The sequence below is a fragment of the Gorilla gorilla genome, chromosome 2, assembly GCF_029281585.2.
Source record: "Gorilla gorilla gorilla isolate KB3781 chromosome 2, NHGRI_mGorGor1-v2.1_pri, whole genome shotgun sequence".
Lineage (NCBI taxonomy): Eukaryota > Metazoa > Chordata > Mammalia > Primates > Hominidae > Gorilla > Gorilla gorilla.
Genome location: NC_086017.1, coordinates 25,668,823 through 25,688,961, shown reverse-complemented (window position 1 = coordinate 25,688,961; position 20,139 = coordinate 25,668,823). Strand labels below are relative to the sequence as shown.

General features: G+C 41.1%; 1 protein-coding gene across 6 annotated transcripts in view; it reads left to right on the top strand.

The window, feature by feature from the left end:
* The first annotated feature begins 2,037 nt into the window (after window positions 1-2,037).
* Window positions 2,038-20,139, top strand: part of ANKRD28 (ankyrin repeat domain 28) — a 195,011-nt gene continuing 176,909 nt past the window's right edge. For 2 of the 6 annotated variants that reach the window (XR_008677968.2, XM_055381098.2), the window contains exon 1: window positions 2,330-2,460. Coding sequence is in view for 1 of the 6 variants with exons in the window: in XM_004033694.5 (XP_004033742.1) it covers window positions 2,434-2,460 (27 nt within the window). In the remaining 5 variants the exon portion in view is untranslated. Of the gene's footprint in view, window positions 2,461-20,139 lie in introns of all 6 variants that reach the window. The other 4 variants (XM_019023464.4, XM_004033694.5, XR_008677970.2 and 1 more) reach the window with 4 other exon arrangements.

The window sequence follows — 20,139 nt, the reverse complement described above, 5'->3', positions numbered from 1 at the left end:
CCTACTATAATGCAGATGGTACATCATAAAACATTTTCATTAATTACTGTTAATTAGAAAATTTCAAAAGAGTCCTGGAAAGTTTCGTTAGCTTCAATCACAAAATCTATTAAAATGCATATTTAGTCCATAAATTCATACTCTCAAACACTCTTACATTCTCCCAAAAAATCACCTTTGCCATGTTCCTAATCAGGTTCTCATTGTGTTTTTAAATTCTAGAAATTTAACCTAGAGGAGAGATTATTTGGCGGGAAGAGGAGGGCTATATTAATTCCTGGCTCAACATCCATAGTGCTTAACAGGCTTACTTATAAATGAGGGTAAATCCTAACACTCCTAGGCCAAGATAGAACACGATTGGATATGGCACATTGGTAATTATTTACAAAGCTAACTTGTAATCACAAAGTACTGTAGTAATATTATCACAACATCTTTGTTTTGGAGAACTCAAATGCTTTCACGACATTAACTCATTCACCCTCACTGAACTGATAAGGAGGGGTTGGGTGACAAATAGTATCTCTATTTTATCTGCTGGAGTTGAAATAAAGGGTAAAGGAGCTACTGAAGAGAATGCAAAGCAAGAGCAGTTTGATTTCTTTTTTAGCCTCATTATGACGGTTAGATCACAGTTATGAGAATTCCTCCATTTTAAGTAGAAAATATCATGACGAGGGACATAATTTTAGGTAAGAAATTGTTTCAATGGAACCATGGCATGGATATGTCAAAGAATATTGGAAGGGTCGTACTATCAGTTAATCAGGTGTGTTTTTTTATCTTGCACTCTATTTTCATTTTTTTGTGTGTGTGGCTAAAGCTAAGTTTTTTGTTATAAGTGCAGCATTACAATAATCTGATAGTCCTGACGAAGATCTCCACTTCTCTAGACTGCCATTAGGCTCGAATCGATTCTCTAAAGTCCATCCCAAGAGACACAACTGATGTAGTGGGTAGAAAAGACTTTTAAAAACCGACCCTGACGTCACACGTTTGTGTTTTAACCATCTGCACCTTTTATAAACCAGAGGCTGGAGCCGCCCGGGCGGACAGACCCAGGCGCACAACAATCTTCTCCCACACGAGCCTGGAATGGCAACAGTGCGCGGCTGGCTAAGAAAGAAAAGCCGTTTCAGAGCTGCGGGGTGGCGTGGGGGTGTGTGTGGCAGGATGAGGGAGTCATTCCTCTTCTCCTCCATCCAAGGATGCTATTTATTAGAAATCCTGCACATCTTTTTTTGTTTGTTTGTTTAAGAAAATTGATTTCTCTCGAGCGGGAGGCAAAATGCTTCAGATGCGAAAGAAGGGGTGGAGGCAGCAAGCCTGGCTGGGGAGCTTTCAAGGGAAAAACCACACAGCTTAGCTTCGGATTGGGACTACGGGCAGAAAAAGGATTGGGCGTCCACAACCTGTTCGGCTGCGAAGACGACGCCCTTCCGTCCAGAGTGCCAGCATCACCCCCGCCCCTCACCCGGTCTCGGCCTGCAGCCCCCGGGGAGGACAGCAGCGCCCCCCATTCCGTGACCACCTCTCATCCCACTCCTTGGCTCCCCACCCTCCCCAAACCCAGGGGCGCATTCTCACGCTTTCTCCACGTGCAAGTCCGGCTCGCCCATCGCCACTCGCCGCAGCCCCCAGGTGCCCACCCCTTCCAGCCCTTCCGGTCCCTCACCCAGCTCCTTAGTGTTGCCCTGGCTGAGGGAGGCGTCCGCGCTCCACCTCCACGTGCGAGTCCCGGGCCATTCCCCACCTCCCCCCGCCACCTCCGCCCCGGGCCCCGCCTACCACGCCTGAGGCGCGCGCCTGGGAGCCGGGACACCTGGCCGCCCTCCCCCGGCCCGCACCCCTGCCGACTCCCCCGCCCCGCCCGCGCCACGGCCCCGCGCCCACCCTTGCGGCTTCCTCCGCCCGCCCCTCCCGTCGCGGGAGGCGGGGGGGCACCAGCGAGCGCGGCGGCGTGGCCAATGGGCGCTCGGCTTACTCTGGCCTCTCCCCCGTGCGGCCGCCAATCGCGGCGGGCGGTGGTGGTAATATTGTGGAGTTTGGATGCCGCCGCTGCCGCGGGCTGGAACGGCGCGGCCGCGGGGGCTGCCAGGGTATTTCGGGAAGGGGGCGTGAGGAGGCGGCGGCGGCAGCGGCGGGTAGGGCAGGCAGCAGAGGGAAGGAGAAAGAAAGGAAGGAAGAGGGCGGGGAGTCCTCAGAGGAGGAGGCGGGACCGGCCGGGCACCTCACCTCTCGGCGGCGGCGGCGGCGGGCGGCCGGGGAGGCGGCGCCGCCCCCTGCCCGCGGTCTTCTCAGCGCAGTCGGCCGCGGACCCGCTGGTCCCGGGCAGCGGCCAAGGCTACTGGGGCGGGAGCAGTGGGCCGGGCGGCGGCGGCGGCAGCGGCGGAGGAGGAGGAGGCTGGAGTGGGCGCGGAGGCGACCGCCATGGCGTTCCTCAAACTCCGTGACCAGGTAGGTGAGGGGCTGCAGGGCGGGATCGCGCCGTCCGGGAAGGAAGGGAAGCAGGGCGGACCGGCGGTGTGGGCCGCTGGGGCGCCCGCTCGGCGGGGTGGTTGCGAGGGAAACGGGGGTCCTGCCCCGGGGACCTGCGCGAGACGGCGGGCCGGGGTCCGCGGGCGACCCGCCTGTCAGAGCTGCCGGGGCCTGGGTGAAGCCCACGTGCCGATGGGGGTCTAGCCGCTGCAGCAAGAGGGGCGGGTTCCACGCTCACCGCCCTCGCGTCGGGCGAGCTGCCGGGCAGTCGCTTCCTCTTTCCTGCCAGGTGAGGCTCGGGCCTAACAGGTGGCTTCCCCGCTGCCGGGCGGGAGCGGTACTGGCGGCCGTGACCCAGGGTCACGACCTTGTTCTGTTTGCTTGGCTGGGTAGTGCGAGGGACTCCCTCTCCGGGTTAAAGGCAATTGATTCCGCTTAGCGACTAGTTACTCAATGCAAGTTTCCAGACTTGTTTTCTTTTGACATTTTGTGCACCATCTTGTTACTTTTCTTGACTTATGAAGAGCTGGTCAAAGAATACAAGTCAAAATGACTTGTAATTCTCTGGAACTGAAAAACTACTTTGTATCTAGGAACGAAATCGCAACTGTATCTGAATGTTTTGCACACCTAAACATTTGGAAAGATGGGTAATAAGGCTTTTGAAGGATCCGGACGCTGCCAAACATTTTCCCCCTCTTTTAAGGAAAAGGAAAATTAATGTGTGACATTTACACATTAATTTGTCGCAGGACACTTAGTAGTGTTGACAACTTATTTTTGCCATTGTTTTCCTGAACAGAAGATGTTGAACAGATTTGAAGGGAAAATAACTTGGATGTTTTGGGAAACTATTTTGAAAGTGAGCACCCCGTTTGCGAAAACAATGGGGAAGAACCTGAGACTATTTTTTATATTACTTAATAAAGATTGCACCTTAAATTCTGAATCTAATATCAAGAATTCTCATTTCATAAGTGAATTTTATGTTTAGGCTGATCGCAGACCTTGTGTATCATTAGGTATCAGAATGGTCTTGCCTGGTGTTAACATCAGGTCATGATACTTTGAAAAACTACAGTTTAGTCAATACAGTTTATACCTTGTATTTCAAATTATACAACTGTTCTGTCCTATAAGAGAGCCACTAGCCACATGTAGCAATTTAATTGAAATTAAACCAAGTTCCATAGTTTTGCTAGCCACATTTTAAGTGCTCAGTAGACATATGTAGCTATTGGCTATTGTATGGAATAGGACAGACATAGAACATTTATCTCATTTCAGATAGTTCTACTGGACAGCAGTGTTAGAGAATAGCAGGTAAAGCACAGTTATAGCAGGAACCATTTCTGCTAATTCCAGTACAGTCCGTGCATCTTATACTCTTAACAGTGTGAAACTCGAGATCTGGGTTTTCCAGTAACCTTTACCAGTCAAATGGCACTTTGTGCTTCCATTGTTAATGGTTGAAGTAATGACTGATCGATGTTTTCCTTTGTTTCTAGTCCTGCATTTTTGAAAAAGTTGTTTTTGTGATTTAGATTACTATGTGCATTAGAAATTTGGTGAACTTTTAGGAGAGACTCATATTTGATTCACCATTAGGTTTTAACAGAAACAGGATTGTGTTTTTCAGGATTGTGTTAAGCAAAAGTGCAACTGGATTTTATTTTGGAATTGCAATTGTGAGAAAATTGTGATGCCACTCCAGTCTTGTATATCCATTAATATTCAGTGGTAATATTGAGCTTTAAAATGCCACTTGCGGCCAGGCGCGGTGGCTCACGCCTGTAATCCCAACACTTTGAGAGGCCGAGGCGGGCGGATCAGTTGAGGTTAGGAGTTCAAGACCAGCCTGGCCAACATGGTGAAACCCCGTTTCTCTTAAAAATACAAAAATTAGTCTGGTGTGGTGGCACGCACCTGTAATCCCAGCTACTCTGGAGGCTGCGACAGGAGAATCGATTGAACCCGGGAGACAGAGGTTGCAGTGAGCGGAGGTTGCACCACTGCACACCAGCCTGGGCGGCAGAGCGAGACTCCATCCCAAAAATAAATAAATAAATGTCACTTGTAAACCTAATGGCTCGGGGAGAAAGAACATTGAGGTTTACCTCTAAACTACTGAGTAATTGGCTCATCTGGTCTCTCTTGGAAGACTTTGAGAAATAAGTTTGGTTTTGCCTAGTTTAAAGGGAATAGCTGTTTTTAGGGGGCATCTTATATGTTGTTTTATTAGTCATTGGAAATGATGGTAAAAATGAAATAGAAAGCAAATACTCTTAAACTTTCCCATCTACAGGAAAAGCAGGTCAGCTGGATTATTTTGTTTGGAGTAATGGAGAAGATACGGGTAAGGACATACAGACTTCTAAAGCTGGGTGGTACTTGCCATAGCTTTTAGCTCAAAAGCCTTATATACCGTTGACATAGGAAGTAGTAGAATGTACTTTTCTAGGTCTGTTTCCCTGTTCACCTTGTATTTTGTTTTCTTTTGGCTTTGTAAACTACAGTTTAATACATATAAGCTACAAATGCAAAAGGGTTGTTTTTCTTTGTGCATTTAAGCATCAGGAGGGTTCTAGATGGTTTAAACATAAAATCAGTAAGTAAAGCAATTTGTTCTCATAGCCAGTCAATTTGAATAAGATAATTTTCTCTCATTTTGTGCCACCACCTAATTATGGGGGTAAGAAGTTATTACTGCATTGCTTTCTGACTATGAGTAGATGAAAATGATTTTTAATTGTAAACTGAAAATAATTTGTTTTCTGTTTATAGGAATGGACACATTTTTTCCTTGAATTTTCACTTTAGTTTGAATAAATTTGTGACAATTGCAGGGTTTTTTCTAACAGATATCAGTGTTGCGGTTTTTATTCTTGCAGTTGGTATGTTAAAATGTAATCATCCACAATTACATTTTAATTTATCAGCAGTACACCCTAATAAGAAGGGTAGAAGATCATTGTTTAGGGATCACAGACTCACAACCAGTAAGCTAAATGGTAATTGACATTGGGCTTCAGTGTTTAGAAGACAACAGGGAGTAGTGGACATCATGGCAAATAAGAACAACAAGTATGTTAGTGGCTGCCTAGCTTCAAGCCATTGTTGCAGTGCTGGTGTGCCTAGCATTTTTAGAACTTTTTTTTTTTTTTGGAAGCCAGAAATCCAGATTGCTAGACAAAACCTCTCTCTACAGGTATTTGTAAACGTTGGCAAGTCGGTAGCTACCGTTGACAACAATCAATGCTTTGGTTTTAAAAAGGGACTAGTAAGGAACCAGTTTATAACTGCTGGTTTAGATCAGTTTGAAAAAACAAAACTACAAAATAAGATTCCCATTAAATACAGTTTTCTTCTAGATAAAACAGCCAGTGTGGTCAAAACACTTTTTAAAAATTGCGATAAAGCCCACGTACCATAAAGTTCACCCTCTTAAAGGGTACAGTTGAGTGGTTTTTAGTATGTTCACCAAATTGTGCAAACCATTGTCACCATCCAATTCCGAAATATTTTTATCATTTCCAAAAAGAAACCCCATACCCATTAGCTGTTCCTTTCATTTCCCCCTTCTCCCAGCCCTGGCAGCCACTAATCTACTTTCTGTCTCTGAATTTGCCTATTCTGGATATCTCAGATAAATGGAATCATACAATATATGGCCTTTTGTGTCTCATTCACTTAGCATATTTTTAAGGTTCTTCCATGTTGTGCACGAATCTGTTGGTCATAAATTTTTGTATCATGTTCCTAAAAGAAGTTCCTGTACTCAGGTCATCTCACTGCCTTCCGTGGTATGCATATGTGTAATCTGGGATAGTATTTATTTCTGTTTTTGGAATTTGTTTTATGAACTTTGTTTGCAGCAGTACTAAAGGGTTAATAGCTTTTACATTTGGATCATTTTTGTGTAGGGGCCATCTTTGTGTGCTCCCTTATGGGTTAATGGTGAGGACTGATATGTTTACGGTGTTGGGTTTTTTTTTGTTTTGTTTTGTTTTTTTTAAACAGGGTTGGCATATATCAGTGAGAAAGGTGTTGGATGGATGTGAGTAACTTAACCACTATTTTGGATAGTTAATAAGTTCTTATTTGATCAAGTACACACTAAGAGTGGAGCATTGTTTGATCTTTGAGGGGAAAAAAACACACAAAAAATGACGGTTCTTGGGAAATCTTACAATAGGGGATACTGAATGCATGAAATACTTGAAGAAGAACACTGATGCCCAGATATTCAGGTACTCTATGTAGGAGGTGTCTTCCTGTTTGGTTTTTGTTTTTGTTTTTTGAGACGGAGTTTTGCTCTGTCACCAGGCTGGAGTGCAGCGGCACGATCTTGGCGCATTGCAACCTCTGCCTCCCTAGTTCAAGCAATTCTCCTGCCTCAGCCTCACTAGTAGCTGGGACTACAGGCGCCCACCACCACACCCAGCTAATTTTTGTAATTTTAGTAGAGACGGGGTTTCACCATGTTGGCCAGGATAGTCTCAATCTCGTGACCTTGTGATCCACCCACCTTGGCCTCCCAAAGTGCTGGGATACAGGCGTGAGCCACCATACCTGGCGTGTCTTCCTGTTTTGTGCTGGAGATGACAGGGGACACAAGGGTGAAGTAGCTACCATCTCTACCCTTACAGATCTTAGAAGAGGGCAAAAAAAAAAAAAAAAAAACATAGATGTAGGGTAAGTGAGATACATCACATGAAGAGGCTTATAGACGCTGAAGGAAAACATGTGGAGCATATTAATTGAAAATGTAACATACAGTTCAAAAACAAGTTCTGTGTTTCCTCACTTTTTGGATACCTTTTGCAATACAAAATAGAACCTGGTGAGCTCTGTAAGAGGTGCAGATAACATGTTTCAGAATTTAAAAGGATCAGATAATCTGATTGTAAGTGGAGGGAAACCCTCATGGCAGGGGAGGTATTTTAGGTTCACCAGAAGTATATGTGGATGTTGAAAGCAAGCAGTTGTCAATGAAAGCAACAAGAGGGAACTGTGAAGGCAAGCCAGGAAGGATGGTTGGGATAATCAGGAGATAGTCTTGATTGGGGTGTGTAGTTGGAAAAGAGAAGATAAATTAGTTAACAGTGACTACATTAAGTACTTTGAATCCCAGGCTGAGAAGTTTGGACTTCATTGATAAGTGATGGGACGTTTGAGCTGGGCCTCCTTAAAATAGGGCCTGCGAAGGTTTTGGCAAGAATGTGCAGGTATGGATCCTCAGAGGGGTCCATGATCACTGAAAGTTAGATAACCATTACAGGTTTTGGAAGAGTAGATTACAAAAGGCAGACAAACAGGGACACCCAGGACCAGTTAGGTAGCTACTGCTGTAAATCAGAACATACGTAAAATATTTTAGTACAGATTGAGAACATTAAGTACTAGGCAAAAGTTTGAATGAGAGTGAGTATATCTTAAAATATTTCTCATAGCTATATTAATGACCTGTTTGTATCTACAATTGAGAGTGTCTTGGATTCGTATGATAATTGGTAATTTTTTGGATACATAGTTCCAGTAGGGTAAATTCAACATTATGAAAATACAATTAAACATTGATTTTAGGGCCGGGCGCGGTGGCTCATGCCTGTAATCCCAGCACTTTGGGAGACCAAGGCGGGCGGATCATGAGGTCAGGAGATCGAGACCATCCTGGCTAACACGGTGAAACCCCGTCTCTACTAAAAATACAAAAAATTAGCCAGGCGTGGTGGCGGGCGCCTGTAGTCCCAGCTACTTGAGAGGCTGAGGCAGGAGAATGGCATGAACCCAGGAGGCGGAGCTTGCAGTGAGCCAGAATCCTACTACTGCACTCCAGCCTGGGTGGCAGAACGAGACTCCATCTCAAAAACAAAAAAACAAAAAAAGCCAAAAAACATTGATTATGGTAGTTAAAGAGCAGATAACCCAAATAGTTAGATTTTGGATACATTTTTTCAGCATTTTGTCTTATTTCCTTTTTAATTTTCTAGTCTAATGTAAAATTTATATTCAGTGAATGTACTCATTCTGGACTGGGGTGAGATGCCCATGGAAAATACCCTGTACCTGGAGGAAAAAGTTCAGGATTAGGTCTTTTGTTTTGAATAATGTATCCTATGGGCGGTTCACATCATATCAAATCAGTAACAAAGTAATACCTTAAATTTAAAGCCAAAATTAATGAAATTATTAGTTACTTAAAACAGTAATGTTTTAAACTGTTACTGGGATATTGTATACAATGTAAAGTTGAAGTGGTTTAATTTTTCAAATATTTTAGGTTTAATTTCCATTCCCATCCCTCATCCCCAGTTCTTAGTTATGCTATTAAATTATTCATCCACCCTCCTTAAGCGATACTGATTTTAAAAAAAGTTACCAGGATTCTTCTATGTGTATGCTGATTGGCTTACATAGTAGAGTCTGGATAGAATTATTACGCCTATTAGCTTTTGTGAGAAGGCTACTTTTGCCTAGTCAATTTAAGTTGACATTCTTTTTTTTTTTTTTTTTTTTGAGACGGAGTCTCACACTGTCGCCCAGGCTGGAGTGCAGTGGCGCAATTTCGGCTCACTGCAAGCTCCACCTCCCAGGTTCACACCATTCTCCTCTCTCAGCCTCCCAAATAGCTGGGATTACAGGCCACCATGCCTGGCTAATTTTTTGTATTTTTAGTAGAGACGGGGTTTCACCGTGTTAGCCAGGATGGTCTCGATCTCCTGACCTCATGATCTGCCCGCCTCGGCCTCCCAAAGTGCTGGGATTACAGGCGTGAGCCACCATGCCTGGCGTAAGTTGACATTCTTATTGGTAAGGGTTTACTCGTCTAGATTTATCTATTTATAAATTTAAAGGTATGTATTTTCTGTTCCTCAGGATTTAAGGCCAAAGATAATATTAAAACATCTAGCACAAGACAGTTAAAATACTTTAAAAAGGCAATTGAGTAGAGAAATACTTATTTCAGAAACTTAGAATAAGAGTTGTTATAGATGAGAATTACATTTATTTCCTGTTACCAAAAATACTACAGAAATACAGGTTTTATAATAAGGAAGCATAAATTAGTGTAGAGAGGCAGCCTTTTCTCTTGAACAATTTCTGTATTAAAAAGTTTGATCGTTTTTATATTTTAACCAGCATTATTGAGATGTAATTCACACACAAACTTAAATTGTACAATTCAGTGTTTTTTAATATATTCACAAAACTGTGCAAGTACCACCAAAATCCATTTTAGAACATTTTATGACAAAAACCTTTTACCCCTAAACTATCAACCCCCAAACCTCCATTCTTGCCAGCTTCTTGACAACTACTATTCTGTCTCTGTAGACTTTTCCTGTTTCACTTGGTGTGTTTTCAGGGTTCATCCACTTTGTAGCAAGTATTTGTATTTATTTTTAATTGCTGAATAATATTCCATTATATGGATATACCATATTTTCTTTATCCATTCATCACTTCATGGACATTTGTGTTTACATTTTTTGGTTGTTATGCTGATACAAACATTTGTGTACAAGATTTTATGTAGACATAAGTTTTCATTTCTCTGGGGTATAGGAATGGAATCATTGGGTAGTATGGTAACTCTGTATTTAGCCTTTTGAGGAACTGTTCTGTTTTCTAGAGTGGCTGCACCATTTTTCATTCCCAGCAGTGTATGAGCATTCCAGTTTCTCCACATCCTCAATACTACTCGTTATTGTCTGTCTTAAATTATAGCCATCCTAGTGTGTCTGAAGTTGTATCTCTTTTATTTATTTATTTATTTATTTATTTATTTTTTGACACAGAGTCTCACTTTGTCACTCAGGTTGGAGTGCAGTGGCATGATCACGGCTCACTGCAGCTTCAACCTCCTGGGCTCAAGTTATCCTCCTGCCTCAGCCCCCCAAGTAGCTGGGACTACAGGTACATGCCACTATTCGCAGCTAATTTTTTTTTATTTTTGGCAGAGATGGGTTTTTGCCATGTTGCCCAGGCTGGCCTTGAACTTACGAGTTGAAGCCATGTGCAGCCCTCCCCCTCCCCAGCCTACCAAAGTGCTAAGATTACAGGTGTGAGCCACTGCACCCAGTCATGAAGTAGTATCTTACTGCAGTTTTGATGCCTAATGATGTTGAGCATCTTTTCATGTGCATATTGGCCATTTGTGTGTCTTTTTTGGAGAAGTATTTATTTGTGATAAGGATATAGGAAAAAACAAACCCAGTTTCTCTTACTATAATCTGACAACATAGAATGCTTTTGTGAGCAAATGTGTCACATTTCAGTTTTCCCCCACATACCAAAGAAGCAACCAGTTCTTCAGCAAATTCTCCAGTGTACACCAGCTAGATGTCCTCTCATTCAGTTTAGTTCTGACACTGTCTACCTGTAGATATTGTCAGATCCACAAGTGCAGTCCCACAAGACTGCCTCCACTTCAGATGCCAGTTGCAAGCCCCGAGTTGTTTTACTTGGGCTTCTGATGACTGGCTATAAATTGGAGTTCCCATGACCCCCTCCTTGGGTTTGATTAATTTGGTGGAGCAGTTCACAGAACTCAGGGAAAACCTTATTTTTACTTATTTATTCTAAAGGATGTTACAAAAGGATAGAGATGGAAGAAATACATAGGGTGAAGTATGGCAGAAAGAGTAGAAGCTTCCATGCCCTCTCTGGGGATGCCACTGTCCAGGAATCTCCGTGTGTTCAGCCCAGAAGCCTCCTGAACCCAACAGAAGAGAAGACAGAGACAGTAGGTGAGAAGGCCATGTAAAGATGGAGGCAAAGGTTGGAGTCATACAGTTCCAAGCCAGTGAACTCCAGGAGCCCAGATGCTGGAAAAGGCAAGGAAGGACTTCCCCTTAGTCTTCAGAAGGTCACCTTGATTTCGGGCTAGTACTCTCCACAACTGTGAGAGAATACATTTCTGTTTTTTAAGCTACCAAATTTATGGTCATCTGTTATGGTCATTTGTTAGCCCTAGGGAGCTAATATAAGGAAAAGTTTTTAGCTCTTACATTTAGGGCTGTGATCCATATTGAGTTGTTTTTTATATGCTATGAGGTAGGATTTCAACTTCTCTCTCTCTCTCTCTCTCTCTCTCTCTCTCTCTCTCTCTCTATATATATATATATATATATATATTTTTTTTTTTTTATTGCATGTAGATACCCAGTTGTCCCAGTGCCATTTGTTGAAAAAGGTAATCTTTCCCCCATTGAATTGTCTTGGCATCTGTATCATAAATCAGTTGACTCTAAATGTGGGAGTTTATTTCTGGGCTCTCAGTTCTATTCCATTGGTCTATATGTCTGTCCCCATGCCAGTACCATGCTGTCTTGATAACTGTAGGTTTGTAGTGTACAGAGTCAGAGATCGCTTCCAACCCTGCTTTAACCTCTTACTTGGCTCTTCAGCTGAGTCTAGAAACCACATTGACACCAGGCAGATTAACAAGAGAAAAATATACAAATTTAATAAGTTTTCCGTATACATGGTGATCTTCACAAGAGATTGAATTCTGAAGAAGTGACCAAAGCAAGATGCTTTTATACTTTTTAGACAAAGAATGATAAATTTGAGGAAAAATGATAGAACAAAGAAAATCTGGCTGGGGCAGAAAATTTTCTATGGGAGTTAACTAGGAGATATTGGGGAGGGGTGTGAAACAGGTAGAAGATAAGGATTACTTCCTTAAGAATATTTATTCAGGTCCATTGTAGCTTCCAATTCCAAGTCTCTGGAAGTAAGGGTTATTTTTCTCTCCCTGGTATGGTGAGGGTACCCCTCCTACAGGAATCTTTATGTCTTGGCTGCGTGTAGGAAGAGACAGGTTAGCTCACCCTGTCTTTGTAGAAAACTACAATTTCTCTAATGTTTTCAACTCAAAATAATCATTATACCAATCTGACTTATATCTTGGAATGACAGATCCTTCACTCCTTCAGTAGTAAGTTTGAAATTGGGAAGTGCAAGTCTTCCAATTTTGTTTTTGTTTTTTAAGATTTTGGCTTTTATGGGTCACTTGCATTCCCATATTTTAGCATCCATGGGTCAATTTCTGCCAGAAAGACAGTTGTAATTTCGATAGGTATTGCATTGAATCAATAGATCAATTTGGGAAATACTGCCATCTTAATGGTAATAGTCTTTCCATGAACATGGGATGCTTTCCATTTATTAAGGTTCTTTAATCTCATCGTATCTTGTAGTTTCAAGAGTACAAGTTTGGGACTTTGTTAAATTTCTAAGGTTTTCAAATGCTATTGTGTATGGAATTTTCTTATTTTTAGATTGTTTATTGGTAATATATAGAAATACAAGTGATTTTATATATTGCTCTTGAATCCTCCAACTTTGTTGAACTTTCTTATTAGCACTAATACTTTTTTAGTGGCTAGAGATAATTTTCCGTGACTAGAGATAATTTTGCTTTTTTCTCTCCAGTCTGGATGCTTTTTATTTCTTGCTTACTTGCCCAGACTAGAACCTCCAGTACAATGTTCAGTAGAAGTGGTGAGAGTAGACATCTTTGTCTTGTTCATGATCTTTCATCATTAAGTATGATGTAGCTGTTGGTTTTTCATAGATGGTTTTTATTAGGTTGAGGAAGTTCCTTCCTATTTCTAATTTATTGATTGTTAGCTGCTGCTATTTTTTTTTTTTTTTTTTTAAGATAAAGTCTCACTTTGTCACCCAGGCTGTAGTGCAGTGGTGTGATCATGGCTTACTTGCAGCCTAGACCTCCTGGGCTCAAGCAATTCTCCCACCTCAGCCTCCTGAGTAGGTGGGACCACAGGCATGCACCACTATGCCTGGCTAATTTTTTTAATTTTTTTGTAGAGATGGGTCTCACCCTGTTGCCCAGGCTGGTCTTCAGCTTTTGGGCTCAAGTGATCCTCCTACCTTGGCTTCCCAAAGCACTGGGATTACAGGTGTGAGCCACTGCATTCAGCCATTGTTAGCTTCTTAAACATGGATTAAATAGCCCCTGTCTTGCACAAGGTAGCTATTTGGGTATAATGAAAGTTTAGGAAAGAAAAATCCCCTGGTTTTAACCAAGATCACATTATTGTCAGAGTTTCTTCATTCTTAAGACTTCCAAATACTGTTTCTTTCCCAAATTTGTGGTTCTGGTTTTGAGTTTTCACCTAAGTTTGAATCTCTCTAACATCTGCCTATTTGATAATTCCAGTTAGCTACATTTGTGTTGCCCCAAATTCAGCATGACTGTTTGTAAATTTATTTGACTCTGATTTTATTGTGCTTCAAGTGCTATACCAGACTCCAAAGGACACAAGAGTGTGTTTGGAGAACTGTCAAGAAGTAAATATGGTTGCAACACAGAGGACTTGAAGTGAGAAGAAATGACCCTGTTGGAGATAAGGGCCAAATCATGAAGATCCTGTTTGCTGAGTTCTAAGTTGGAACTTTATTCTGAAAGCAATGATGAGCCACTGGAAGAGGCAAAGCAGGGAATCGGTGCAGGATTTTGTTTTGAATCAATTCTGGAAGATAGTATAGAATATAGGTTTGTGTTGAAGGTGAAGCTGGAGGCAGGTGGAACTGGTAGGAAGTGCTATCCATTTGAAAAGTGGTTTTTACCTAAGACACTGGCAAAAGGGATGGATTCCTGAGATACTTAGGATGTAAAATTGATAGGACTTGATAACTGGATAGTAGGGGCTGAAGGAGAAGGATGACTCTTCAGTAACTCCTGGGGATTTGACTAGAGGGCCTAAGTGGATAGAGCATGCTTGAAGAGCTGGTTTGAAGGTGAGGTGAATTCAGTTTTGGATATATTGAGTTCCTTGTAGGACATCTAAATGGAGAAGTGTTGTTACAGTAGGCAGTTAAATGTGAGGCTGGGCTTTTAGGTGATAATTAAAGTGAATGAGGTCACTCAAGGAATGAGAAAAAGCTCATGGCCCAGCAGAGTATCATGGAAAATATGGAATGAATGGAGGAAAGAAAATCTAAGAAGCTACTAGAGTTAGGAAGAAAGCCATAAGAGATTGCTATCACAAGCAATCCCAGTTGCACCCTATATTCTCTTAGGCATGAAGTCTTAATTTTTTCATCACTTTTTAGTTTTTCTTTATTTAGTACATTCTTTTAAATTTTTCATGGAAAAGTTTCTTGTTTGCTCCAAGTTCTTTACTTTCTAAGCCACTGTTTCCTAACTTTGGAGCATACATCAGAGTCACTTGGCAAGCTTAAATACATATTCTTTGGGATCCTATTAGACCTGCTGAATGATGATCTTCTGGGGGTAATGCCCCAGAATCTGTGTCTTAAAACCTCTTGTGGTAAAGACTAGCTTGCTGTTTTCCAAACTTGTTTTCTTTTCTCCCAGGCCCCAGCTAACTTATATTTACTACCCCTTTTGTGTTTGGGGATGGCCATATGATTGAAATCTGGCCATAGGAAATAAAGCAGAAGTGTTGAGTGTTACTTTAGTCCTGGCAAATAGAAACCTCCCTTGAAAGATTGTCTTTCTTTTCCACCTGCTGGCTGGGTGGTGGTTGCCAGAGCAACTTTGGAAATGAGGGGTCAAAGAGAACTGAACTTCTTTCAGCCTGGGTTGTCTCCAACCTCCTCAGGCACACCCAGCTGATCATTAACATAGATTTTTTGACTTTATGTGAGCATGAAATAAAAATAACCTATTCTGTTATGTGATAATTTGGGATTTATCCATTACAGCATCCACTATTATTTTAATCAGTGGAGCTCCTTCGATTGTTATAAAATGGTCAGAATTTAGGAACTGTTGCCCTTGGTTTATACTGTTTGTATTTTTTAACTCGTTTATATTGTAGGTAAGCTTTCAGCTGTTGACTTCCAGACCCTGTATATATTGTGTTTGTGAAAGCAGCCTCAGGGGCTTTACCCTGCAGAGCCACAGGGGCAGAGCTGCCCAAGGCCTTGAGAGCTCACCTCTTGCATCAGTGTGCCCTGGATGTGAGACATGGAGTCAAAGGAGATTATTTTGGAGCTTTAAGATTTAATGACTGCCCTGCTGGGTTTCAGACTTGCATGGGGCCAGTAGCCTCTTTGTTTTGGCCAGTGTCTCCCATTGGAACAGGAACGTTTACCCAATGCCTGTACCTCCATTGTATCTTTCAAGTAACTAACTTGTTTTTTATTTTACAGACTCATAGATGGAAGAGACTTGCCTTGTCTCAGATGAGACTTTGGGCTTGGATTTCTGAGTTAACGCTGGGATGAGTTAAGATTTTGGGAGACTATTGGAAAGGCATGGTTGGTTTTGAAATGTGAAAAGGACATGAGATTTGGGAGTGGCCAGGTGTGGAATGATATGGTTTGGCTCTGTGTCCCCACCCAAATTTCTTCTCAAATTGTAATCTCCACGTGTCAGAGGAGGGGGCTGGTGAGAGGCTATTGGATTGTTGGGGCAGATTTCCCCTTTGCTGTTCTCTTGATAGTGAGCGAGTTTTCACGAGATGCAATGGTTTAAAGTGTGTGGCACATACCCCTACCTCCTGCTCCACCATATTAAGACGTGCTTGCTTCCCCTTCGCCCTCCACTGTGATTCTAAGTTTCTTGAGTCATACTTCTTATTAAGCCTGTGGAACTGTGAGTCAATTAAACCTCTTTTCTTTGTAAATTACCCAGTCTCAGGTAGTTATTTATAGCAGTGTGAGAGTGGACTAATACGTGAAGGTTAACAACAGCTGGCTTTTAAGGGATGTATAAGCAGACTTCAGCATCAGAGTGAGCAGTGGAGTTGAAACCAGATAGAATAGCAAGTGTGGTATTAGTCAAGTAGATCTAATAAGTAGCCTAATCCAAGGCATAGGCAGGTAGTTAGAAACTAGCATGTCTGTAAGAGCCTGAATGATTGAAATAGAGATGTCTGGAATCAAGAAACTTCAACAGATAATGCCAAGGAGCTGTAACCTTTTAGACATTCTCAGGACAAAGAGGGAACCTAGTTGAAGTATTTCTCAATTGAGAAGCTAGTCAAGAGGGATAAATGTAATATGGAATATATATATACACTTTAGAAATGTTCTGGAAGATTGTGTATATGTTATGTAACAGTTAATCCACTCATTTAATAATAGGTGCCTTGCTATTTTGAAGAAATGCATTGTAAGTTATTTTTAAAATAGTGATATGGTTTGGATTTGTGTCCCTGCCTAAATCTCATTTCTAGTTATAATCCCCAATGTTGGAGGTGGGACCTGGTGGGAGGTGATTGGATCATGGGGGATTTCCCCCTTGGTATTGTTCTACATTCTCGTGAGATCTGGTTGTTTAAAAGTGCCTAGCACCCCGCTGTCCCCATTTTGCTCCTGCTCCAGCCATGTAAGATATGCCTGCTTCTCCTTTGCCTTCTGCCATGATTATAAGTTTCCTGAGGCTTCCCCAGAAGCAGAAACCACTATGCTTCCTATACAACCTGCCAAACTGTGAGCCAATTAAACCTCTTTTCTTTATAAATTACCCAGTTTCAGGTATTTTATAGCAGTGTGAGAACTGACTAATACAAATAGAGTCCCTTAATAAAACAAATTCTCATTCAGTTAATCTTTTATTATAAAACTGAATTTCTGTATATCATCTTCACTTAAATTTAAGTGCAGTGACTGTTTAACTATTACAGATTATCAATATGGAGATTATTTTACATGTCTTGGTGTATTATTGGTTTTAGAACCTCCTATGTTTTAACTATTAAAGTATCGCTTTTAATGTCACTAATCAACCTGTTCGTATTTTTGTCTCCTTACTAACAATATTCTGCCTTACAAGCCTTCCAGATCCATTACAAAATCACATGAACCCTTTACCTGCTCACCTTCTTGTTCTGTTACCTCCTTGGAGCCTTAGTTTTGAAATTGAGGTGTTTTGTTTTTTTTTTCTCTGACCACAACTTTTTTCACTGTCAGTTCTCCCACTTCTTTACCTACAGTGAATCTGAACTCTGCTGTATTGGAACCTACTTCATCTAATCTGTTTGGTTCCCTTTCGCCACAAACTGACCTCTTGAGAAGTCTTGACCTTGTGATTTGAGCAATATTATGTATAATAGTGTTTTCTGAAGTATGGGACAGTTTTTACTACCGGTATATTTCTTGAGATTTTGTTTGGGTGACCAGTCTACTTTAATTACTAGATATTGATTGATACTTCTTTGCTCACAGTCCAGAATCAGTCCAGACTGGGTGTTGTAGGCATAATTATCCCATGCCTGCATTATTCTGGGCTATTTGAGGGTCTCCCAGCTCACTTCATATCAACTGTTATGGAGCTTTATTCTTCATTTTGTTCTCTACAGCACCCATCCCCTTTTTCTTCAACTATCACCTACCCTACCCAGCTTTCATTCCTGCATTTCCACCTCAACCTCCCTTCCTTTAGCCCTTTTGGCCCAACTTTTTAAGCCTTAACTCCTAATTTACACCCGCTTTCAGTCTTCTCCTTTTCATCTCCATCTTCTGCCTCTTGCAACTTGCCCATTGCTTTCGTATTGATACCCTTGCTTATTGTAAATTTTTATTTCTACATTTTGATTTCTGCCTTTTTTTTTTCTTATTTTTGGCTCAAACTGGCCTACTGTACTCTTAATTCTATCTTTATCTGAAATTTAGATGTATTGTTTATCTCTTATTTGTATTCATTTTTTTTACCCATTGCTTTTCTTATTGATACCTTTCCTTATTGTAAATTGTTTTATTTCTACGCTTTAATTTCTGCCTCTCTCTCTTTTTTTTTCTTTATTTTTGGCTCAAACTATTCTGCTGTACTCCTAATTCTATCCTTATTTGAAATTGAGGTGTATTGTTTATCTCTTATTTTTCATTTTTTTTGTACTTCTCCTCCTGCCACTACATATTGTTGTATATTGGTGTCCGGATGGACGCTATTAAGATTCTGATGCTCAGATGGGGCAAAACCAGGTGATAAGAGTTTGGATATGTGTTCTTGCCCACATCTCATGTTGACATGTAATCTTTAGTGTTGGGATTGGGGTCTGGTGAGAGGTGATTGGATCATGGGGGCAGATTTCTCATGAATGGCTTAGCACCATCCCCTTGATGATGTGCCTGTGATAGTGAGTTCTCATGAGATCTGGTCATTTAAAAGTGTGTGGCACCTCGCCACTTGATCTCTCTTGCTCCTACTTTCACCATGTGATGTGCCTGCTACCTCTTTGTCTTCCACCATGATTGAAAGCTTCTTGAGGCCTCCCTGGAAGCAGATACCACTATGATTCCTGTATAGCCTGCAAAAGCATGAGCCAGTTAAACCTCTTTTCTTATAAATTACCCAGTCTTGGATATTTCTTTATAGCAAGGCGAGAACAGTCTAATATACCAGATAAGCAACACTCATTACATAATTTAGCCTTAACAAGGCTTGTTTCTGTCCGGGTGTGCTGTATATAACAGTATAACTTTAAAAATCTTGTTTTCTTCGGTATAAAGCAGTAAATCAAAGTTGTTTGAGTTGAATTTCTTTGGTTAGTGAAAACATTCATTCCCATCAGCATATGTCAAGTTTAAATATTAATATATGTAATATTCCAAAAAAACCAAACTTTTATTTATGTTTTAAAAAATTTTTGTTTTTAACTTTTGTGGGTACACAGTAGGTGTATATATTTATGGGTTACAGGAGCTATTTTGATACAGGCATGCAGTGCATATACTAACCACATCTGGGTAAATGGGGTATCCATCACCTCAAGCATTTGTGCTTTGTGTTATAGACAACCCAGTTATGCTCTTTTGTTATTTTAAAATGTTCATTTAAATTATTTTTGACTATAGTCACTCTGATGTGCTGCCAAATGCTAGGTCATATTCATTCTTTCTATTTTTTTCTACCCATTAACTCTCCCCACCCCTCCATCCCCCAACTACCCTTCCCAGCCTCTGAGAAAGGATGGGTCTCAGAGGATGGTCTTCCCAACCATCCTTCTACTGTCTGTCTCCATGAGTTCAATTGTTTTAATTTTTAGCTTCCACAAATAAGTGAGAACATGCAAACTTTGTCTTTTTGTGCCTGGCTTATTTCACTGAACATAATTACCTCCAGTTCCATGTTGTTGCAAATGACAGGCTGTGATTCTTTTTTATAGCTGAATAGTATGTGTGTATGGACCATATATTCTTTGTTAATGGACATTTAAGTTGCTTCCAAATCTTGGTTGTTGTGAATAATAACCAAGGTTTTTATATATAATGTGCATATTATATATCAATTATTATAAAATAATATAAAAATTATAAAATAAAATTATATATAAATTATGTTATATATAAAAATTATACACAATATATAACATTATACATATAAATTGTGCCTATATAATAACATGGGAGTGCAGACATCTCTTCAATATACTGATTTCCTTTCTTTGGGTTATACCAAGCAGATGAATTACTGGATCATATGGTAGTGCTAGTGCTATTTTTAGTTTTTTGAGGAACCTCCAAACTGTTCTCCCTAGTGGTTGTACTAGTTTGCATTCCTACCAACAGTGTACAAGGGTTCCCTTTTCTCCACATCCTCTCCAGCACTTGTTATTGTCTGACTTTTGGATAAAAGCCATTTTAACTGTGGTGAGATGATTGTAGTTTTGATTTGCATTTCTCTGATGCTCAGTGATGCTGAGCCCCTTTTCA